The 23,288-nt window shown below is 49.4% G+C and overlaps 1 protein-coding gene across 1 annotated transcript; it reads right to left on the bottom strand.

The window, feature by feature from the left end:
* Window positions 1-1,824: 1,824 nt before the first annotated feature.
* On the bottom strand, window positions 1,825-22,258 carry LOC107122777. The gene is made up of 6 exons (XM_015425911.1): window positions 22,183-22,258; window positions 20,317-20,853; window positions 13,282-13,670; window positions 11,157-11,317; window positions 9,520-9,652; window positions 1,825-3,790 (listed from the first exon to the last, which is right to left on the bottom strand). The coding sequence occupies exons 1-6, from the start codon at window positions 22,205-22,207 to the stop codon at window positions 3,608-3,610; spliced, it is 1,428 nt and encodes a 475-aa protein (XP_015281397.1). The 5' UTR covers window positions 22,208-22,258; the 3' UTR covers window positions 1,825-3,607.
* Between the last annotated feature and the right edge of the window lie 1,030 nt (window positions 22,259-23,288).

Raw genomic sequence — 23,288 nt, 5'->3', positions numbered from 1 at the left:
ATCTAACATGCGTTTAGGCCCTCATACCGACAACACTCTTTACAGCAGGAAACATTACAGACCCTTTGGTAGAAGAAAGATTTGGGCACAACATTCAAAGAGAACAGCATGCATCACAGAGTGGGGGAAAGTGACAAATCAGCTTCCAGGCTGAGACAAGGAAGGAAGAAAGTCAGTGCAGGGTAGAAGAGAAAGGACAAGGATAGGGCAGATGTCCTAAATGATATATGATATATATATAAATGATGATGATTTTTAACTGAGGTTCCCCCCAGACGGAAGGATAGCCAACATCAGAAAGAACAAATTGCAATGTGCACGCTACTAAAAAAGACCTGTGCCAAATTAACTAACTCACAAATTCAAGTGCCTCCTTGAATAGATTGCCTGTCAAAAAAGAGTACTGGGTCAGGATCGTGCTGCGACAGGCCTCTGCTAGGGAGCAAGTGTTACCGTGCCCCATGGTTAAGCCTTTGTGGTCATTATCAGAAGAGGAACAAGATAATGGATTTGGCCTCAGTGCCCACTTAATTTGGAGTGGAATCGAAATTGCATTATTGTACATATACATTACCTCATTTCACTGTTGATTAATTACTGTGTTAGTTTCTTTATTCACAATCATCAACAGCATTTAGAACTCTATCACCGAAGTAACATTCAAAGGCAGGGGGAGAGACAACTACTTTTGATACCCTTTGCTTGTTCATGCTTGACAGATGGTATATAGACTCCAGTCCACGATGTCATAATAAATCTTCAGGATTCTAAGTTTTCGAGACTCAAAGCTCCCTTCCTCAGATATGAAGGTATACCTGACGAAGGGAGCTGTGGCTCTCCAACACTCATACCCTGACAATCTTGTTGGTCTTTAAGGTGCCACTTAAATCCTGCTTTTCTACTGCAGATCAATGTGGCTGCCCACCTGAAACATAATAAACCGCTTGGTCTTTAAGGTGTCCCAAGGCTTCTGTACAATTTTGTTGCAACAGATTAACACGACTACCTCCTCTGGCTCGTTACCTAATGGCAGGGCTGGTTCCAGTTTTTCAGTGGGCCATCCCCTCCAGTTTGGTGTAGCGATTAGGAGCACAGACTCTAATCTGGGAGAATCCAGTTTGATTCCCCACTCCTCCACATGCAGCTGCTGGTGTGACCTTGGGTCAGTCACAAGTTCTTTCAGAGCTGTTCTCTCACGACCAGTTCGAGAGAGCTCTCTCAGCCCCACCTATCTCACAGGGTGTCTGTTGTGGGGAAGGGAGATTGGATTTATACCCCGCTTACAATCTCTTCTTCTTCTCTTCTTCCTCTGCTACCTTGAGGCCCCCCCTCATGCCTCCCTTCCCACCCGCTGACCCACATACCTGTGCATCCTTCCCCCACCCCCTCACAAGCCCTTTTACCACCTCTACCCACCGATGCCCGTACCACCCATATGCCCCTTCTCTGACAAGTCGGGGCAGCGCATATGGCTGGAAGCATGGATGGCAGAGTGCTTGCAAGGAAGTGGGTCAAAGAAGGGTCGGTGGACAGCAGAGGAGTCACATAGGCAGTGGCATGCAGCGGCCCCTGCCAGAAGCCCTGGCAGCTGCCGCATCTGACAGCGTGCCGAAGCAATGCTCCCTCTAAGCTGTGGAGTCTTGTGAGTAAAAACTCTGCTCTGTGAGCTACAGGCATTAAAGCTGTGAGTGAGCAATTTGGCTACTGCATAAATTAGTTTGCTCTGGAGCCATCCTTCCTGAGCTAAGACAAAAATATGTGAGCCGGAGGCTAAAAACTGTGAGCTAGCTCACACAAGCTCAGCTTAGAGGGAACACTGGTGCTGAGGCTGGCCTTGCCTAATGGTAGATGGGTAAAGTATGTGAAAGAAGAAAACCTCTCACATTTAAAGGTGTTGCATTTTCATTTCCAGCTACGAATCACAAGTTAGTAGCCAGAGATGTGATACTTATTCCATCATCTCGGCATATACACACCAAATAGATTAGTGGCTCTGCACACCGGGAGGTGCTTCAGAAATGGCATCCCAACATAAGCCCTGCAGCCTCCCACTGCACAAGAGCCACAGGCTGTGGAGTGCCAGTTCTGCACAGGTGTCTTGCACGGCGAGCCGCAAAAGCAGAGCCTCCAGCTGCCTTAATCCCTCAGTCTCGATGGCAACTGAATTCATAATTGATGAGGAGAGGCTTCGGCGAGAGAGAGCTGCCATTCACTTGTCAGGGATGAGAGAAAGGGGAAGGACAGTCTTCCAAAGGACCGGCAGGAGGGAGACCGGCAAAGCAGGAAAGCGACTGCAGCCTTAAGAGAGGCTTCACTTTTTGTCTTCTTTGCAGGGACCAGCCTGCCCCTGCTTTTCCCTGTGTGGGACTGGCATTGTGCAATACTGCTAAAGGAATCCCTTGTGCAATATTGAGATACTGGGTGCTGCCGTAGGGACTGGCTTCAAACACGATTACAGCAACCACAGCAAATCAACAATAAGCACTGTTTACATGGCACTTTCTAGCTGCCCCGCAAGAGTCTACTTCCTGGCTGTAACACTGGTGGGAGACAGGTGCCAGCAGATGCCCTACTGAAGGAGGGCCGGTTCACATGAACGGATCTTTATGACTGGGTGCCTGGCTTTGGCGTGGCTGGGAGGCACTCGGGGACGGCTTCACTGCACACCCAGCTTGGTGCACACTTGACATTTACCGAGCCACTGCAGAAGCCAGTTGACGATGATGCAATCAAACGTGGGCTCAGCTAGGAGCCGAAAGTGCAGCAGAGTGATCCCCAAATCACTCCAGTGTATAACGAACTCCGCGTGGAACCCTCCAATCCATATCTTCAGCACGTTGATGTGAGTATGGGAGCAGGACCAGGCCTGACAGACAGAGCCTTTCAAACCGGGTATCTGAGGTCCACAGCACCTTGTGGTGATCTTGTTAATGCACAGGAAGGAACACAGATGGAGAATTCCCTAAATCGCCAACATCCATGCGGCCTTTGGACTTTAATTAACCCAGACACAGGCATTCACCCCTGAAATGTCTCCCTGCCACGAGCCTGCTTAGCACCGTGCCAGACGTGTTGAGGTCAGCGGTTGTCACAACTAACGAACAAACAAGAGCAGTCAGGGTCAATTTTAATGTTTGGGGGGAAAGTGTGTAACAGACCAGCAGATCCCCTGCACCGTGGCCAGGCAAGATACAGGAGGATTGGCGGTAAGCTCTTGGAGGCAAGGACCGGCCATCCTTGGCAAGGAAGTCACCGTGCACCACCCTGATTTTGAACAAGTCTGAAATAAGAGGGGAAAGCCCCAAAGCAGCCACTTCTGGCTGCTCCGCTTAGACTGTGCCAAAGAATGAGAGTCCTTTATGGGATTGCTAGCAGTTCCAAAGGAGCATCTGGAATATCCTACACTGAGTACAAGCGGGGAGGTTACGAGGAGGGCAGCGACTCCACTGGGACGTACACAGAGAGCAGCAGTCCAGCTGGGAACATGAATGCCCTGTAGCAAGAAACAGCGGACGTCCTTCTTTTGCATGCTCCGCATCATGCACCACCAAGTGCAGAGGGCTCCAAAACTCCTCCATAGAGAGCCCCCCCCCCAGCAGCCCTGTTGCTAAACAGGACCCTTAGCGCCGGCCAAGTAGTGCTCGTAGTTCTCCTCACACCTTCTTATGCAGCGGCAGAAGTAGTTCACGTCGGCAATGGCCTCCAGGAGGTCTGTCTGGACCAGGCAAATGTCATACAGCTCCGAGGTAGGGATCATCTGGGCTCTGGTGTCTCCCAGCCCGGAGAACATCTGTCAGGTTTTTTTAAAAAAGAAAGAAAGACGGGACTTGCTCAGATCTTTCCAGCAAGCACAGAAAAACACCAGGGACCTAAAGCGGAGTGGCAGTGGAATCGAAAGCCACACCCCTTGCCTCGTTCACTTTCGGGATGGCAAAGCCTCCCTACAGTGATTCCTCGGAGCCTGGCAACTGGAATCCCTAAAACTCAGGAGCCCGGGCCTGGCCAAGCTACAGCACTAGAACTACATCTCCTGGAACATGGGAAATAAAGCACAGAAGGCCTGAGCATGCACAGAATGCCCCTCTCTTATTAGAGAATCCGCAGCTCTCCTTCCCATATCAAGGTGTGGCAGACATCCTTTCCTAGCCTCTCTGGGTATTAAGAAATTTCCATGGTGACCTTTGACAAGACTTATTCCGCTCACTTCAGCCTGGTGAGCTATATCCACGTTGCTGAAGAACACATACTTCTGTATGTGCTTGGGGTCGGGGATGCCCACACAATAGACAACCTTCTTCTGGTAAAGCCGTTTATGTAAAAGGTTGTTGCAAGGCAAGTCTAAACACGGATGTTTTGATAACACTTCCTGACTTTGGCTTACAAAAGAACAAACTGGAGTGGGAGGGGAAGGCAGAGAGCCTAAAGATGATGGAGACTGCTTCACCTTATCCCTGCTTGTTCCTTAACCTGCTATTCGTTTTAAAATAAAATTTACAGTAAGGATGCACCACTTTGAATCGACCTTTATTTTCTGTTGGAGAGTTAATTTGCATCAGAATTTCACCCTTTTTCTGACAGAAATAAATTGACTTTTTAAATATAATTGAGTACATAAGAACGTTAAGAAGAGCCCTGCTGGATCAGACCAGGGATCCATCTAGTCCAGCATCCTGTCTCACACAGTGGCCCACCAGTTCCTCTGGAGGGCCAACAACAGGGCTCAGAGGCCAAGGCCTTCCCCTGATGTTGTCTCCTGGCTCTGGGATTACAAGGTCAACTGCCTCTGAAAGTGGAGGTTCCCCTCAGTCACCATGGCTACTAGCCACTGACCTATCCTCCATGAATCTATCTAATCCTCTTGATAGTGGGTAACCACCACTAGTTCCTGAACTGTGACAAGGGATCAGAAGACTGGAATCCCATGCAGGAGCACGTCATTTCCAAGCTGGTCTGAGCCACAATACCTGGTGAGGAATGGGACTCCAACTGCAAACTAAGATGCAGTCATAGGGATGAACATTCCAACAGATGCCTCATGACCAGCTCAGGTTTCAGAATCTAAGGCCAGCCTTTGGGAAACCAAGGCCCCGGCCAGACGTGCCGGAAAACGCGCGCGCGGGGGGGGGGCGGCTATTTGCGCCGTTCCCCTGATGTTGTCTCCTGGCTCTGGGATTACAAGGTCAACTGCCTCTGAAAGTGCCACGGGTTCGCCACGGGAGTGCTACGCCTCCCGGATGTTCCCATGTGATCGCACCCGGATACTCCGCGGGACTCCCGTGCCTTCAGCGGGGCAAATGCTCCGTGTGACCAGGGCCAAAGACTAGCAAGTGATGGCTCAAATAGAACAAGTAGGAACCAAAGGTTAAAAAAGTGATCATTCCTCCCAGTAATTTTAACTGATCTCCATCTAGCTAAAAGGCCAGTGAAAGCCAGAAAGCAGTCCTTGCTGAAGGAGAGGCAAACACAGCACCTTGCCCAGAGAAGTTATTAAAATGTAGCCCAGGGCAGACGAGGCCCTCCCTCATTTCCAGTGCGCTCACACACAGACACTCGTGATAATCTTTTGCGGGCATTATTGCTCTGCTTGAACAGTGGTGCTGCCTCCCCCGACCTCTGTTTGAGTACAAATAAGCAGGTGATGCCAAGTCACACAGGTAACAAGCATTTCTCGCCGTACATTTCTAGGGTGAGCAGTACCTAAGGCTGCCAGGTTCATAGGATTCTGTCATATTGAATCTGGTAGGTGCTACTTCTGTCCACAGAGGGCTTGCTGGAGAAGCTGCAGCAGCCATAAGAACACAAGAAAAGCAGTGCTCAAATCAGCAAGGGGTGCACCCCGCAGTGGCCAACCAGATGCCCTGGAAGGCCCATAAGCCGGACACAGAGGCCAAACAGCCACCGATGGACCTACCCTCCTTACTTTTGTCTAATGCCCTTTTAAAGCCATCTATGTTCACGATCATCAGCATATCCTGTCGCACTGAGTTATACAAGTTGATGCTGCACTGTGCCAATAAATAGATCCTTTTGTCTGTTATGGATCTACTGACCATCAGATTCATCAAGTGGCCATGAATTCTAGTCTTCTGGGAGAGGTAGAAAGAATTCTACCTACAGCATGCATAATTTTATAACCCCCACAAACTAGGGATGACAGCCTCCAGGTGGGACCTGAGAATCCTCTGAAATTACAGCTCATCTCCAGACTGCAGAGATCAGCTCCCTTGGAGAAAAGGGATGCTGTGGCGGGTGGACTCTGTGGCCACTGTACACCCCACTGAGGTCCCTGTCCTCCCCAGGCTCCATCCCCTAATCTCCAGGCGTTTCCCAGCAGGGATCTGGCTACTCTCCCCCCCCCCCATCCCCTGCCAGTGATGAGGGGGGAACTGACAACTTCCCCCCAAATACTTTTAATCATCATTTTTCTAAGCTGAAAAAAATCCAGATTCTTTAGCCTTTCCTCACAGGGCAGATGCTTCAACTGCCTGATCCTTTTTCTTGCCCTTTTCTGCATCTTTCCCGAGCTATACACTGTACTTTCTGAGAAGGGGCTGACCAGAACTGTACGCAGTCTCCCAAATGGGCCTGCACCGCCAGGGCATGACAACTCTGGCCTTTTGTCTTTTCAACCCCTTTTCCTAATAACCCTTGGCCTGGAATTTCCTGAAGCTCTTCCTTCTGTGCAGCTATTAAGCACAGCAGCAGCATCCCCTCGTGCACTAAAATCTGGCTAGCTGCCTGCACTCAGCAAGTAAGCAGACGGAGTAACAACAGGGGGAGGACAGGAGGCTGGAGTGCAGGCAGGCCCCACATGCTCCAGTGCCAGAGGTGAACCTGGGCTAGAGAAAAAAGAAGCCAGACGCAGCCCCACAATCAAGGCTCTGTTTGCGGGACTCGAAATCCGCAGGGCCTCTCAGCCAACACAGACCTGCTTTTGGAGCCAGCAGGAGTGAGGCAGCACAGAATTGCCAGGAGCTCTCTTTGGGGCACTGCTCTCTTAAAATATCAGTTGACCAAAGGCCAGGAAGGCAGCAGCAAATGAGGAAGACCCAAAATGAGATGGATCCAGGTGGGTAGCCGTGTGGGTCTGAAGCAACAGAGCAAAGTTTGAGTCCAGTGGCCCCTTTAAGACCAACAAAGTTTTATTCCAGGTATGAACTCTCACTTCATCAGATGTGCACACGAAAGCTCATACCTTTAATAAAGCTTTGTTGGTCCTAAAGGGGCCACTGGACTCAAATTTTGTGCTCCAACTGCAGATGGATTGACTCAATAAAGGAAGCCACAGCCCTCCGTTTGCAAGACCTGAGAATATTGCTGCTAACAACAGGACACTTCTGGAGGTCATTAATTCAGAGGCTTGCCGTAGGTCTGAAGATGGCACTTAACGCGCGCACACATACACACACAAAGGCCAGGGATAGATGAGGAATGTTTTCCTCTCTCAAACCTTGGCCAACAGAGAGCAATCCATTCTACCCGGCAGGGGACGGGGAATGCCAGACGCTTCCCGGAAGCTCTTACTGTCTTCCCCAGAGAGCTCACCCAGTGTTATTGATTGGCTGTAAGGACCAAAGGAAGGGCAGAAAATCGACACCCTCCTGCGGCCAATAAGGATGCTTTGTCTACACAAAGAGTCTCGAGAGTCTATTGTGGCGGCTGGATTCCTGCGAGATCCAATTAACCTTCACTGCCCAGCTGCTCCTTAGGCTGCCGAGCCTGCTGGCCAGCGCTCCGGCCTGTTCCCTCCTCCTCTGGCAAAGAAAAGCTTTTGACCAAGACAAAAAAAGCTGCCGCCACAGCTAAAAGCTGCCTCCCCCCCCCTCCCTCGCTTCAGAGCGTGCTCCAGTGTAAAAGCTGCCCCTTTAAGGACACGGTGCTTCTTCAGGGCTGCTTAGAGCCAGCCAGGCTGCTGGGCTCCAGCCGCTAGTGGGAATGACTCACGCCAGCTGAGGGCAGGAGGAGCTCCGCAGCAAGAGCAGGTACTGGGCGGCGCTTGCCCGTTCTGTACCGGCAAACCCTTCTCTGAGCCAACAGGGACCGGCATTGGTGCCAGGTAGCCAGCAAGCCCCTCCTTCCCAGGGCTGAATCATCATCTCCCTTACCAAGCCAGGCAGAGGTATTCATAAGCTGGGCAAGGAGAGAACACTCGGGCCTGGACCAATGTTCCCTCTAAGCTGCGGGGTCTTGTGAGCAAAAATTCTACTTTGTGAGCTACCGGCATTGACGTTGTGAGCGAGCGATTTGGCTGCTGCATAAAGTACTTTGCTCCGGAGCCATCCCTTCCTGAGTGAAGACAAAAAATCTGTGAGCTGGAGGCTAAAAAACTGTGAGCTAGCTCACACTAACTCAGCTTAGAGGGAACGCTCGGGCCTGGACAGGGGAGATGGGGTTGCCAGTCTCCACGGAGCCCCGAAGCTCTCCTAGGGCGAGTCACGCTCTCTCAGCCCCGAGGGTGATTAGCAAGACAAGGGTGAAACTAAAAGAACTGTGGCTGTTTACATACAGCTGTGGCGCATCCTTGTGGCCAAAGAAGCCTGTATGGAATAACGGTTAGCGTATGGAACTAGGGGACTGGGGAGACTCAGGGCCTAAGCCTCCACTCAGCCCTGGAAGTTTGCTGGGTGACACGCGGGCCAGTTGTTCTCCCAGCCTAACCTACCTTGCAGGGTTGTTGTGAGGATAAAGGGTAAAGGAGGAGCAGAGGTGAAGCTTGTATGCCACCCAGGGATTATTGAATGAAAGGTGGGATACGAACAAAGCATCGGATATGCCAGACAAGAAGACAAGCGGAGGTGGATGTTTTCCTGCAATGTCTGGAGTCCATTCCTGGCCTCTTCCCACATTTATTTTGTATTCTCATTTATTATTTTTATCCCACCCTGCCAAGGTGCTGTGGACACCTTACATGACCCCCCCCCCTACACACACACACACACTATTATCTCCACAACCACTCTGTGAGGTAGGCTAGGCTACGAGATTGTAAATGGCCTTGTCCTGTAACAGCCACCTGATGATGGTCCTTCTTGATGGTATCTTAACTTTCCAATAAAGTTAAGATGGAGCCACGTATCTGAAAGAAAACCTTACTTCCCTTTTCCCCACCTCTCTCCTCCCTTTATTTAAACGCAGTGGCCGGTACCTGATGAGATCCACAAACACGGCAGAGCTCATGCAACTGGGCTTTCCCTCCCCCCTCTTCCACTGCAGCGCCTCCAAATTTTGTTTCGGGGTGGGTGGGATCAGCAGATCCTCATGAACAGCATGGGGGGGGAGCAAAGTGGGGGATCTGCATACCCCACGCCCAAACACCCCAGCACTAGAGGTACTCTTCCTTTGTTGAAAACAGATGGCAAGGATATACCCCCCCCCCCGGCCTATCACCCTTTCATCTTCCAGTGGCACTAACACTACTGTCACAGGACTGTGTTCTGTACAGTTCCTGCTAATGGAAGATTTAGTACAGTTTTAAAAATTAACAGATTATATATTTTTTAAAGTTGACAATAAAGATACCCGAGGATGGACGATGGTGTCGGAATCGTTTAGCCGAATGTTGTCATCTATACAGATGTGATGGATGTTTGCGTCATGGGGATCGATCCAGAGGGGCTTCCCGCCTCGGCTGGAGCACTGATTGCTGGCCCACCTGTAACACAAGGAGACACGTGACAAGGAGCTCTCAGGGACGACTTTCCCAGATGACTAAACAAAAGCCTCTGGATGAGGTCTCGTGTGCCCGCACATCCCCTACCACAAGGGGGGAAAGGAAAGGAGGAGACCAGAGGCTGCATTAGAGGAGATCACATTCCCATCTTGGTACAAACAAATCTCCACTCTGCCAATATACTCCCACATTTGAACTTATTACAGCACTGCTTATTTTGCGTTCAGAATTCAAGGTCTCATAAAATCTGGTCATTTCAGGCAAGGATCGAGATGATAAAGGAGAATGGAGGGCATCAAGGTAAGTGCTCCTTGGAGCTGGTGAGGTAGGGTTAGGGCAGGACAGGGAAAAAGAGCCAACAAAAATGGCTGGGGGACTTTGCCAGGCCACTGCAAACCACCACCACCCCAAATTCTAAGCCCTCCCCCTCTTGCAGCAATGCCAAACTGCTTCTAAGCATCTCTCCACAACCACAAGGGCCAGAAACTAACTTTTAAAAATAAAAAATTCCCGGGATGTTGCATCACTGGAAGCTAAATTATGTGAGAGGCAAAACTGCAGATGAATCCAATACCTGTCACGTTTAATGTAGAACCTACGGTATACAAATGAAGGCTGTCTGGGTCCCATGGATCTGTGCAAAGAGCACAGCACGGAACTGTTGCTGCCAAGAGAAGGTCGCAGGTAGGACTGGCAGCATCTGCCGAAGGCCTGGCCTTCTGGGCAGGGCAAGCCGCCTAGCAGTTATCCCAGGCAATAAAAATAGACAATTGCAACCTGGCTATGCTGAGCTTTGGCTGGTTGCTTACATTAAGAGATTAGTCCAAATCCGTTTCTCTGTACCAGGGACAAGCAGGTTAGCCGGCACAGACTCCATAAGATGACTCTGGCCACACAGCAAAGCAGGAAATGCCATGCAGGAGACACCAGCTAATTATTCCCTCACCACCCCCCATGAGATCTACCTGGATTTAGGCCAGAGTGTCCCTTTCTGACTGACAGGGGTCACATTCCCCAAGAGAAAGGGGAGGGGCACACTCCTCAGTCCCAGCGGGGGACACAGCAGCGCCCAACAGGCCTTGAACAATCAACCAAGACGTGTTTTTTTTTTTTTTTAAGCTTCCAAGTAACTTAGCAGATGCAGGCTCAGTTGAGGCAAAGAAAAATAAAGAAGCAAATAAATGTGCCTCAGCAGGAACAGTCTGGCTGGAGACGGCAAATAGATGGGTAATTGTTTAAGACTGATTGTAGTTTGCTCGGTGCCAAAGAAATGGTTCCTTTTATGGGATTTCTTTAATGAGCCACGTTCTTGGGCGATGCAGGGATCCGGGAAGTCTGCCTATCGAAGCCAGAGGGCTTCGTTCTGTTTTGTTTTAATACTCCGGCTGAGATGGCTTTTCCCTTGCTAATGGAACCCATGGCAGCACAAATGAAAGGCCACCTCCATCACAGATTCAGACATCAAGCACTGTGACTCATTCCTCACCAGTCAAAGTGGTCCTGGAAGCCACACAGGCCTTCCTTGGAGCTGAAGAACGTGTACATCGCCCTGTCGCCCTCTTCGGTGGAGAGTCGCTCTGCTCCCTGGGTCAGCCTCACCTTCCGTTTGCTGCAACGGATTTTGCCCGGGCTGAGGTCTACAGGCAGCTATCGCAGCAGAGCGGAGAGATAAGAGAAACATTACTTGAAGCCGGTGCGACCAGGGAGAGAGTGTGATTATCTCACTCGAAACAAAAGCAGGAGGGAGAGGGAGAAATCATGCTGGACAGAAAGCCGCTGTCACCCAAACGAGAGATGGGAGGAGGGACATTCCGCAAAGCCTGACAACTGGAAGTGGAAGGGACCCTTTGAAAGGGTCAGGGTCGACAACTTCCCTGTGCGGCTCTTGCCTTGCGGTTCTTTCCCTGTGCAGGCGGTCTGCTTTCGGGAACAGTGCCTGGAGGCCTTAAGAAGAGCCCAGCTGGCCCACCTAATCAGGTTCCCAACAGCAGCCAGCCAGATGTTCCAGCAAAGCAGGATGGCACAGTCTTTCTCTGTGGTTTTTGTCCCCAACACCTGACATTCAGGGGCACAAGCCAAGGCTCGTAAAGCACCCCAGTGGAGAGGTGGGAGAGATATAAATAATTTTGGAAATCACTTCAGGGCTCTACCAACTTTCAGGGGGTTAAGGAAGCTATGCCCCTTCCCCCACACACACATACTTATCCCCCTTCAATGAACTCAACCTCTTTCGACATTCAGGGCGTCTCAAGTGTAGTCAGTCCTCATCAAGCTATTTTGCCCCTCACCAGTGTTCCCTCTAAGCTGAGTTAGTGTGAGCTAGCTCACAGTTTTTTAGCCTCCGGCTCACACCTTTTTGTCTTAGCTCAGGAAGGAGGGCTCCAGAGCAAACTAATCTATGCAGTAAGCAACTCACTCACTCACAACTTTCATGCCAGTAGCTCACAGAGTAGAATTTTTGCTCACAAGACTCCACAGCTTAGAGGGAGCATTGCCCCTCACCCCCTTATTCTTTTGATTGATTTACAAAGTCAGCTTTTTCTGGAGCTCTGGGCCATCTCCAGGAAATGGTGAGGCCCCTGCTTTGTCTGTGAGTGACCTGCTTTTGCTGCTGTTATCACAAACAGCATGGGGCCAGCCACTTTCTTACTAGATACAGCAATTCCCTCTGAACTGGGGATCTCAGCTGCAGCGACTGGACTGCCAGGGTGATGTAATGAAAACAGTGATGGGATTTTGATGGATGCCACTTGGACTGAAGTGGGCTACTTGCTCCCCGTAACACAGAGGAGTGCGATTCCTTCTTGCTTCTGAACGCAGAGATCTGCTTCTCACTGCCCTCTACTACAGCCCCTCATTTCTTTTCAGACAGACTGAACTGACTTGGTAACGGTGGATTTTATTCCTGCGGCCTCTATTGTTCACTTATAAAATGCGTAAGCAGTCTTTCCAAAGACATGCCCAAGGCAGTTTTGTGTACCTCTCGGAGAGAGGGGGAGAATATGTCTCTGATTTTCGCAGGTCTTCCTCTAGTACCACAACCCCTGGGGTCGGGAAGGGGAGAAGAATCAGAAAGCCTAAACCCAGATCTATGCAATCACACAGAGAAACTCCAAAAGACTGTTGATGGGCTGTATGGAAAACTAAACCATCTGATGCTCCATTTACTTGCAAAGCATCTACAGAGACAGAGTGAACTAGGGGGGAGAAGAAGAAGAAGAAGAGAAGGAGGATGGATTTATACCCTGCCCTTCACTACCTGAAGGAGTCTCAGAGTGGCTTACAAACTCCTTTCCCTTGCTCTCCCCACAACAGACACCCTGTGAGGTAGGTGGGGCTGAGGGAGCTCTGAGAGAACTGCCCTTGAAAGAACAGCTCGGAAAGAACTTATGACTGGCCCAAGGTTACATCAGCAGCTGCATGTGGCGGAGTGGGGACTCAAACCCGGCTTTCCCAGATGAGAGTCTGCGCTCTTAACCACTACACCAGACTGGCAATGGTTGGCTTCCTAATAAGGCAGCCACCGCGATCAAATCAGAAGGTCTTGAGCTGGCCAGGTCCAGAGGAGCTGCTGCAGGGAAAAAGCCACAGTGTGTTTCTGGCCCACTCACCAGGATGTCCCGCAGCGCAGGGAACTGGGGGTGCTGCCCCTCCAGGGCACAGCACACCGCCTGGAGGACGCGAGGCAGGTCCGTGCCGAAAGTGCGGAAGATGATGGCAAAGTGCCTCCTTTCCCGGTGCAGGCTCTGCAGGAGGTGGAAGAAGGCTGGCAGCACCAAGTGGTAGCGCTTGGCTGGCTGCTCACTGGGAATGGAGAACGTCGGGTGAGGCTGGCCCTGCCACTCCAGCAGCCTCAGGTGGCGCACGAGGAGGTCTCGGAACGGCTGGCCCAGAGGCTTGGCGGTGAAGGCGGTGTCGCGGCCGAACTGAGAGTAGAAGTTCACGGCGCCTGGGCAGGGAGGGAGGAGCGAGGGGGACTCGCTCAGCCACTGCCACTTGCCTGGAAGAGAAAAGGCAGATTGGAGGGCCCTGCTTTGGAAACATCTCCCTCTGCCACTGCTGGCACCACAGGAGGCTTGGACCCCTGCCCTACACTTCCTGGGCCTCCCTGACACTTGCTGGGCCAGCTGACAGGTCGCTCCCTCCTTCCTCGCTGCTCCCAATACCCCTCCCCTCTTCTCGCATTTCACTGCACCCCCTTCCTTGAGCCCTGCCTGCCTACACAGCCTGAAGCTGCCTGAAGCTGAATGAGACCCCTGGGGGTGTTCATGGAGTTCAGTATTATCTACCCAGGCAAGGCAGTGGCTCTCCAGGGTCTCACATCACCCGGTCTCCCTGATCCTGGAGCCAGGACCTTCTGCATACAGAGCAGATGCTCTCCCACTCAGCCACGGCCCCTCGCGTTCCTTCTCCCATTCCCAAATTTCACACCTTATAACCAGAAACAGCTTCCCTGGCTCTACTTTGAATGCTGTTTAAAAGCTGTAAGAACAAAAGGCTTTTAGCAGGAGCAGCGTGGTCTCACCGTCGCGGCATAGCTTGCCTGTGGCTTACCCGCCTGAGCCTCCACTTGTTTTGCTTATTTACACAAAATTTAAAGTTGTGCTAGATGCCACGGACTGGACGCAGACCAAACTGGCAGTTTCGAATGATTCCCCCCTCCTGCTGCAGACCCTGCCCCTGACGTTCTCCAGGGTCCCCCATCCCGCGGGAGCAGCATTCTGCAGAGATCAGTGTGGCTACACTGGGGGCGGGGGCAGGAAAGTTCCATTCTGCCATCAGAAAATCTAGTCTGGATCCAATCCCTTGTCTCTGCCAACCGTTCACAGTCCAGCAAACCGTCTGAACAGACCTGTGCTTAAGATCTAGCGGCCAGCCATACGAGAGATATCCCACACTCAAGAACAAGTCACATACAAAAGTCAGAGCCTCAGTCACTCAAGGTCAGCACTGACCATGCTCTCTAGACCACAGGCAGAAGGCCTTCTGCATCACCTGCTCCCTGAGCCTTGTAACTGGAAATGCCAGAAATTGAACCTGGGACCTTCTCGGTGCAAAGCACATGCCCTATTACAGAGGAATGCCCCACTTGCCCCTGCAGTCCACCCATGTAGCGGCAGAGACCCCCTACGGCAGAATGGTTTGTGCAGCCAGAACTCTGCTGCCCATTTCTGGTCCAACAGCATCTGCTGCCAAAGAGACAAGCCGCTTCCAGAAAAGCCAGCTAAACTCCAGACGCGCATGCTGCTCTCCTGCACCTACATTTGTACTTGGGCCAGCAGCTTCTGCAGTGTCACGTCAGTCCTAGGTACACGAAAGGTTTCCTTCTCTCCCCAGGACATTCCTGCACAGGCAACACTAATCTAATTATCAGTGATCTCATCTGTCACGGATGAGTAACATCTACTGGCAATCCCCAGTTCAAGGGGACATCCACCTTTTTCAGCTCTGGCCCCAGCCTGGTGAAACATGCTCTCAGCTGAGATCAGGGCCCTGCGGGACTTATTAAAACTCCGCAGGGCCTGTAAAACAGAGCTGTTCCGCCAGGCCTTTGGCTGAGGTGGCGGGTGCCTCAACACCTCTGGCCTCCCCTCCTCTAACCAGCCCCGCCCCATCCAGCCATGCAAATTATGATACCAACTTGGATTATTGGTTGGTGGCCGGGCCCAATTATTATCCTGATGGCCCATCCAGAGCCACACAGTTATACCCCTTGGGCTCCTATGTTACCATCTCACCATCGCACAGTTTAACTGGGTTTTTTAGATTTTAATTAAATTATATGAAGTGGTTTTCACATGTTTGGCTATTGCATCGTACCCTGCCCTGAGCCTGCTTGTGGGGGAGGGTGGGATAAAAAAAATCACTCAAATAAATAAATAAACGGTGGGGGGGGGGGTTTAAAGGCAAACAATGCAGGGGTCAGTGCCTCCATTACCCTGTATATATTGACTTCCCACCCTTCCCACTCTTTTCCTGATTCCACAACCTTTTTTTTTCGTGTGTGAAGCTCATTTTATTGCTTCTATGTAACATCAGTAAAACACTGTCTCTCTCCCACCAAGGGAATCAAGAGGATTCCGTGAAGCCAAAAATCACAGCATGGACAAAATATTATTCAACATATATATATTTTTTTAAAGGAGGAGGTGAAGTGGAATTTATGAATATCTGATGTGGACAGCAGCAGTCCAGGCAGAGGGCACCTGAAGTCAAGCCCTTTCAGCTGAATATATGTTTGTCTGGATCCCTGATGCCTGAATGGGAGGGAGAGATGGAGAGAGACAGAGAGAGAGACAGAGAGCCGTAACCCAATTCTGAAGAAATCAACAATATGCAAATGTACATTGAAATACAGGATGCGGCAGCCCTTTTGATAAGGTTAGTTTCCCAGAGAACAAAGGAGCTTGATCTATAAGGAGATCCGGATCGTGGGAGGCATAATAGGTACATGGTCCCGCCTTGCAGCAGAGAGTTGGACGGCCAGATAATGTTTTAGTTCAGATTCACACTTCTACAGACAGGCACAAGAAATTCCGTATGGATATAACTGACACAGGTGCAAGATACCAAGGACGGAACTACACGTTACAAGGCAAACATGGCTTCCCTGTACCTCTCTCTCTCCCCCTCTCTCTTTTTCTCTCGCCTTTATCCCACACTTCCACCAAACAGCTCTAGGTGGCACACACACTTCTCCCTCCTTCTGTTAATCATCACAACAATCCTGTGAGGTAGGTTGAGCTGAGAGAGAATGACTAACCCAGGGTCACCCAGCGAACTCCATGCCAGAATAGGGATTTGAACTCAGGTCTCAGTCCAGTGCTCTAATCACAATACCCTGCTGACTTCCCCTTCTTTGTCCCATAATACTAAGGGACGTTCAGAGAGGTGGTTTGGAATTGCCTGCCTCTGCATCCCAGCCCTGGCATTCCTTGGAGGTCTCCCATCCAAGTACTTGCCAGGGTCAGCCCGGCTTAGCTAATAAGATCTGATGAGATCGGGCTTTGATATCCACCCTGAGTCTAAGCAAGAAAGGTGGACTAAAAACTTACATCAATTAATTTTTTAAAAGCCACTGCTCGATGGATTGACTCAACGGCGCATCACTAATACTCATCTTTCTTTCAAAAAGCAGAAAAACGAACCTTTCGTATCTTCACAGAACCTTTACTTCAGTTTAGGCCAAATGCACAGCAGTTTTTTTTAGGGGGTTCAATGTCAGCAAACTGCCTACATTAGGAGGCACATGAATCCATGCAGGGAATTCCACTGTCAAAAATCAAAGATTCTCCCACGCGTGCAGCTACAGGCTGGGAAAGGAGGAAGAGCTGGAGCTGTTCCGCCAGCACCGCAGCCCACGTGCTGGAGTGCCAGTATAAGCAAGCAAGGCAGCATTCCAGATATCAAGGAGCGGGACACGTCACTTCAGACAAAGCACGACTCACCTTTCAAACAGGTTTAAGATACTCAGATGTTAAGAGGGTGAGCTGTGAACCAAAGAGCTCCAGGTTCAAATCTAACCTCTGCTATGAACTGACTAAGGGAGCCCTTAAGCAAGCTGCCATCTGCAATATGAGGATAGTTGTGCCGGTCTGCCTTACAGGATCTTCGTTTCTCTGAGGAAGGTGAATGTACTTTGAAAAAGAATTCCTTTAAGCAGTGGAAAGCTAGTCACAGTGAGGCTGATAAAACGGAACACAGGATATGGCAAATAAAATGCAAGTCTGAGGTCAGGCAGGCAAAAAGGGAATATGAGGAGCATATAGCAAAAAACGTAAAAAACAACAATAAAACTTTCTTCAAATACATTAGAAACAGGAAACCAGCCAGGGAGGCCAATATGAGGATAGTTGTGCCGGTCTGCCTTACAGGATCTTCGTTTCTCTGAGGAAGGTGAATGTACTTTGAACAGTGTAAAAACACTGCATACATGCTAAGGAGGAGTACTTATGATCTAAACTTGTTCCAAATGGATTCTGGCTCTCCCACAAGGCCCTGCTCCCCCAAGAACACATTGGCCAGCAACACATGGAGATTAAGCTTGCCACAGGTAAGCCCAACTGTTGTTCCCAGTCTGCACTCCAGACAGGTGTGCTGCTCAACAGAGAAGCACACAGCCATCAAATAACTAACAAGAAAAGAGGAGAAGGAGGAGGAGGAGATTGGATTTATACCTCGCCCTTTACTACCCAAAGGAGGCTCAGAGTGGTTTATAATCTCCTTTCCCTTCCCCTCCCCACAAAAGACACCATGTGGGGTAGGTGGGACTGAGAGAGCTCTCTCAAGAACTGCCCTTAAGAGAACAGCTCTGAGAAAACTTGTGACTGACCTAAGGTTACACCAGCAGCTGCAAGTGGAGGAGTGGGGAATCAAACCCAGTTCTCCCAGATTAGAGTCTGTGCTCCTAACCACTACACCAAACTGGCTCTCAGTTTTATGTAATTTTTTAAAAGAAAAAAGTACAGGGTGGATGAAGCTGAAGCTGGTTCCCAGTTCCTTATTCATTCCTTATTTGGGACTTATTTGTGAATCCAACCACAAAGACTGAGGGTAGTTTAAAAGCTCTGAATCCCAAAATAAGTTCTGGACTACCACAAATCATCCCCCCCCACACACACACACATTCAGGGGACTCCGCCCTCCAAGGGGACATATGCTGTCTCCCAGTCCAAAGCCTGGTTCTTATGCCAGCTGCTTTACAGTGGGGTGCCCCCAGGATAAGCACAGAGGTGAGGACACGGGGGCCAAGCTGCACCCCAAAACAATTTTTGGACCACTCCAAATCACACTCCCCCCCCCACCCTCTCCAGACACTGCCCCATCCAAGAAGACATACAGTGGTGCCTGGTCCAAACACTGATTCTGGCAGTGTTCTTCCATTTGGGTTGCCACCATGAAGCTTGTATCACAAAGAAGATTTGACTAAGGAACTGCAATGGCTGCAGGCCCTGGCACAAGAACTGGGTTTCAGACCAGGAAACAGCATGTGTCTTCTCAGAAGGCAGAGTCCCCTGAATGTGAGGGTGTATAATTTGTGGTGCTCCAAACCTTATTTTAGGGTTCAGAGCTTTTATGTTATCCTCAATATTTGTGGTTGGGTTCACGAATAAGTCTCAAATGCAAAACAAATAAGGACCTGGGAACCAGCTCCAGCCTTCTGTGGGGTCGGGGAGTTGTGCTGCTTCCATCGCAAACACACCCTCTGGGGATGTTCATTATATTCACATGACACACCCCAATGAATGTGACAGGTGAAGAATGTGTTGCGCTGCACTTTGCCCAGGTACAAAATGATGAGTGCTGAAAACTCTAGAGCCTCACAACAAAATACAACTGTGAAGAAAGGATGCACAGACTGTGTGTGGCAAATGAGAAACAAATCACTGTATCTAATAATAATCCTGTGTGGATAACAGAAGCTGCCTAACAAGGCCAGCCGCAGACAAGGGAGGAGTCTCCGTTTACTCAGGGGACTCCCCAGGTATACAGAAAAATACAGCACTGGAAATTAACCAGAAGGGGGGGAAACCTTTTAAATCCTGGTAATGAATGAAAATGCTTCAGAGCTGCCTGTTCAAGCCCCCAAGAGATTAGAGGGGGAGAATTTGCAGGGCTGGGCAGCATTTCCATATTATTTCTCCCACCCACTCGCACCGCTCATTTTCTTGTGGATATATTGTATAACCCCAAAAACCCCTCTAATGACAAAGTAAATTCCAACAGAGATTGCTCTCATGCAACCTGAGATTTTGGAATGAGAATACCCATTTTCTTGCTTTGCGTAACCACCCACTAGGGGGGGGGGGGGGGGGGGAATTAAACATGACAACAGGATGCGGTGAACACTCAGAAACACAGTGGGGCCTGCAAGAGGTCCCCCCCGCCAGACAGCTTTGGACAGAACTTCAGCATTCTACACAGTATCTCACAACCTTTTCCAGTACACCCTGTTCCCATCTCCTTTCTTGGACACTTATTAGCTGCAATATCTGGTGTGCCCCGCATCCCTTCTTCTTGACCTTCATCTACAGGTTTTTTTTTTCCAAGTTCGCAAAATATAAGATGCAAATTTCTTCCACAACGCCATTCAGTTAATGAACTTCTGCTATCTTGTCACAGAAATGGAAACATTTGATACAGCATTATTGTAAAGGGCCTTCCGCTTCCCTGAGCGGTAAGATGTGTGTGTGCGGCAGAAGACAGAGAGAAACCCACAGCAGTCAGCACTGTGTGGGGCAGAAGACAGAGAAACCCACAGCAGTGAACGTCCACTTCTCTGTTCTCCTCCTGCATCTTTGAACTGCTGTTTCTTCACACACAGAGGCACACTTGCTAGACGTTTTGATATGTATGTTGTACAACAGATTTATAATGGTTGTATTGCAATTTTTTCAACCTTATTAAAAATATATTTTAAAAAGATGCACACTTGGCCCCTCCAAGTCCTGATGAATGCTTGGATACAGCCATTTCCTAACCATGATGGACCACTGTGATAATATCTACTATCCTTAAAACACATTACCATTCCTTTTGTCATGGGCTCTGCCTTCCCCCAGGCATGCCGCTTGAGACCAAGCCCATAGATAAGGCCCATTTACCATAATCTAAGCTCCCAACAATATAGTAATCTGAAATCTTACCTGCAGGGTTGACCTTTCCCCAGGTGACAGTACTCAGGTAATAATTCAGAGCTGCCCTGGGGTCCTGATTGGTCACTGCATCAGACACCAGGATGGTGTTGTTCAAATCAATGTGCAGAACCAGCTTCCGTTTCTTAGGTCTTAAGGTCGCTTCCAAAAGAAGACCAGCAGCAGTTCCTGGTTGCTGGTAGCCTGCTTCGTCATCCTCATTTATTTGGGCAGGAGATTGACCATCTCCCCCATCTTCACAGTTGGCCCTGTCAATCTTGCCCTGTTTGGCAGGACTGCTTGTGCTACTCCCCAAACAGCCAGTCCCAGAACGAGAATTCTTTCTTTCCCTCAAGCTAGATTGTTTGGAGGTCAGCTCCAGCTCTGCTACTCCGGGAGACAACTCTGCACATAGAGGCATTGTGGGGCCAGAACTGCTGCTAGAAGCACCACCTGCCACAGTCCAGCAGCCGCAGGGATCTGTCTCCCTCAGAGCTATGGGGTCATTCATGGGCTGATGTGAACCAGGGAGTGTGGTCTCTGATGCAACTGTAGGGATAAGAAGAACAATGAATCAATTATTGCTGCTATGTACTTCATTCAGTTTAACCTAGGTTCAAACCTTCACTCAGCAATGAGGCATATTATGCAGGTTTGGGCAACTGCACAGTTGTTACGAGGCTAAAACTCTGCTCCTTGAAGAAAAAAGCACAAGACCAACATCTATCAATGACTGTCAGTATCCTCATCAGCCCATGGGTTTATCCGTATCAACACTTCCCTTTCACAGACTGCAAACTAAAAGAGAGAAAATGTTATTTCCCTAAGACCAATCAGCAACCACCAATTTAAACATATAGCCAAGGCATATGGTACAGTCCTCACAGGATGGCATCACCTCAGAACACACATATGTGCATATGTGAAATGGATTCCACGGCGAAAACTCTGCACCTGCAACAGCCGCCCCATTAGGTACAAAACTTTAAGCTTTCCAACATGAACCACCACAAGACAAGGTTTCTAGCTTAGCCATACTATGCTGTCTTTGCGCGAGAAGTTTTTAGGCAAGGCCGCATTCAGATACGGGATTTCAAAATCAGTAAGTGTATGACCACATTGGGATCTGAGCTCTAGTTTCTCACTTCTGCTATAACTCTTAGTTATTGTTCTGGTAAATTTCATCTACCTTGACCTCAACAGCCCAGACTAGCCTGATCTCATCATATCTCAGTAACTAAGCAGGCTCATCCTTGGTTAGTCCTTGGATGGGAGACCACCAAGGAAGTCCAGGGTCACTATGCAGAGGCAGGCACTGGTAAACCACCTCTGTGTGTCTCTTGCCTTGAAACCCCTACAGAGTTGCCATAAGTAAGCTGTGCCTTGATGGCACTTTAAACATGCGGAGAACTACCAAAGAGCATTTGCCGCTTCAATGGTGTTGGACTAGGATTTGGGAGACTCCACTCTGACTTGGAAGCTTGCAGAGTGACCTTGGGCCAATCATTCTCTCTCAGCCTAACTTCCCTCACTGGCTTGCTGTGAGGATGAACAGGAGAAGGGGAGAACAATTTCGTAACCTGCTTTGGGTCCCCATTGGGAAGAAAAGGGAGGATTTGGGGGGGGGGGGAGAAATCCACCAGATCATACTTAGACCTCTAATGTCAAACTCTCTGAAAAGATGAGAATGCAGGAGAAAACTCCCAAGCATGCCAGATCTTTTTGATGGGCTATGTCTAACTCATGAGATACACATGACCGTAAGTACAATCCGCACAGGTAATGAAGAAGCAAGTTCATGGAGTGGATCTCCCAGAACCCTTTTCTTAAAGCTCCTCTCCTTCTTTCAGACACTTCAAGCACCATCACCACACATACCCTGCTCGCCTCTGTGTTCCTTCATCTGTCTGGTGCACTGGTACACACTCACTCATCTTGTCCCATATAGGTGGAGCACAACTGTCAGGTCACAGTCATTTCAAAGTTACGCAGCCACAAATAAAAGGGTTTCTTTACGTAATGCATAATTCAGCTTCAGGAAATCATTGTCACGAGATGTTGAAATAGCCACTAACCCTTCTTAAAAAATGATTAGTCACTATGAAACATGGATGCTAGGAGTATCACTGGTTACTAGTCATGACAACTAAAAAAGGAACCTTTGCGTTCAGAGTCATTACACCTCTGATCAACAGATGCAATTAGTTTCCCAAAGCACATGGCTCATCACAGCTGAACACAAAGAAACACCGTTCTTGTTTAAACAGAACCTTTGTAGTCTGCTATAGAACGGCATAAGCGGAACAAAATCCGCAGATCATATTCCAAAGAAACCCAAATGATGCGACCAGAAGGATGCTTGGTATCCTGTGTACTAAGCCACCAGTATTCTCAGCTTAGCTTTGCCCTGAGCTGGACAGCCCAGGCCACCCCAATCTCATCAGATCCTGGAACCAGGTTGGATGGGGGAGACCACCAATGAATTCCAGGGTGACTATGGAGAGCCAGACAATGGCAAACCACTTCTGAACATCTCTTGCCTTGAAAACCCTACATGCTCACCATAAGCCAGCTGCCACTTGATGGCACTTTCCACCACCATTCCCAACCTTACGTAAATTTGCCTTTACTTTTTTTTTTTAAATCACAGCCTAATCTTATGCAGTTTGCTCAAAAGTAGGGTTCCACAGTGTTCAGAGACCCTGAAGTAAACACCTGTTGCAATTCTGTTCGTAACAATTTGGAAATAAGCCCCACTGAACTCAAAACAATGTAAACTTCTGGGGGGCAGATCGTACTGTGAGCAGTGTTCCCTCTAAGCTGAGTTAGTGTGAGCTAGCTCACAGTTTTTTAGCCTCCGGCTCACACATTTTGGTCTTAGCTCAAGAAGGATGGCTCCAGAGCGAACTAATTCAGGCAGTAGCCAAATCACTCACTCACAACTTTAATGCCAGTAGCTCGCAAAGTAGAATTTTTGCTCACAA

The sequence above is a fragment of the Gekko japonicus genome, unplaced genomic scaffold (genome assembly GCF_001447785.1).
Source record: "Gekko japonicus isolate JY-2015 unplaced genomic scaffold, Gekko_japonicus_V1.1 scaffold3197, whole genome shotgun sequence".
NCBI lineage: Eukaryota > Metazoa > Chordata > Lepidosauria > Squamata > Gekkonidae > Gekko > Gekko japonicus.
The sequence above is the reverse complement of the archived record's forward strand: the minus strand, read 5'-3'. Positions and strand labels throughout refer to the sequence as shown.

What these genes read in the sequence shown, in the direction of transcription:
- LOC107122777 (XM_015425911.1), bottom strand. Translation starts at nt 22,207, where the DNA reads ATGAAGGAACACAGAGGCGAGCAGG. An exon ending in GGGAAAGGTCAACCCTGCAG is followed by an intron (nt 13,671 to 20,316) that starts GTAAGATTTCAG and finishes TTTCTCTTCCAG; the next exon opens with GCAAGTGGCAGTGGCTGAGC. An exon ending in TTCCAGGACCACTTTGACTG is followed by an intron (nt 9,653 to 11,156) that starts GTGAGGAATGAG and finishes CTTGTGTTACAG; the next exon opens with GTGGGCCAGCAATCAGTGCT.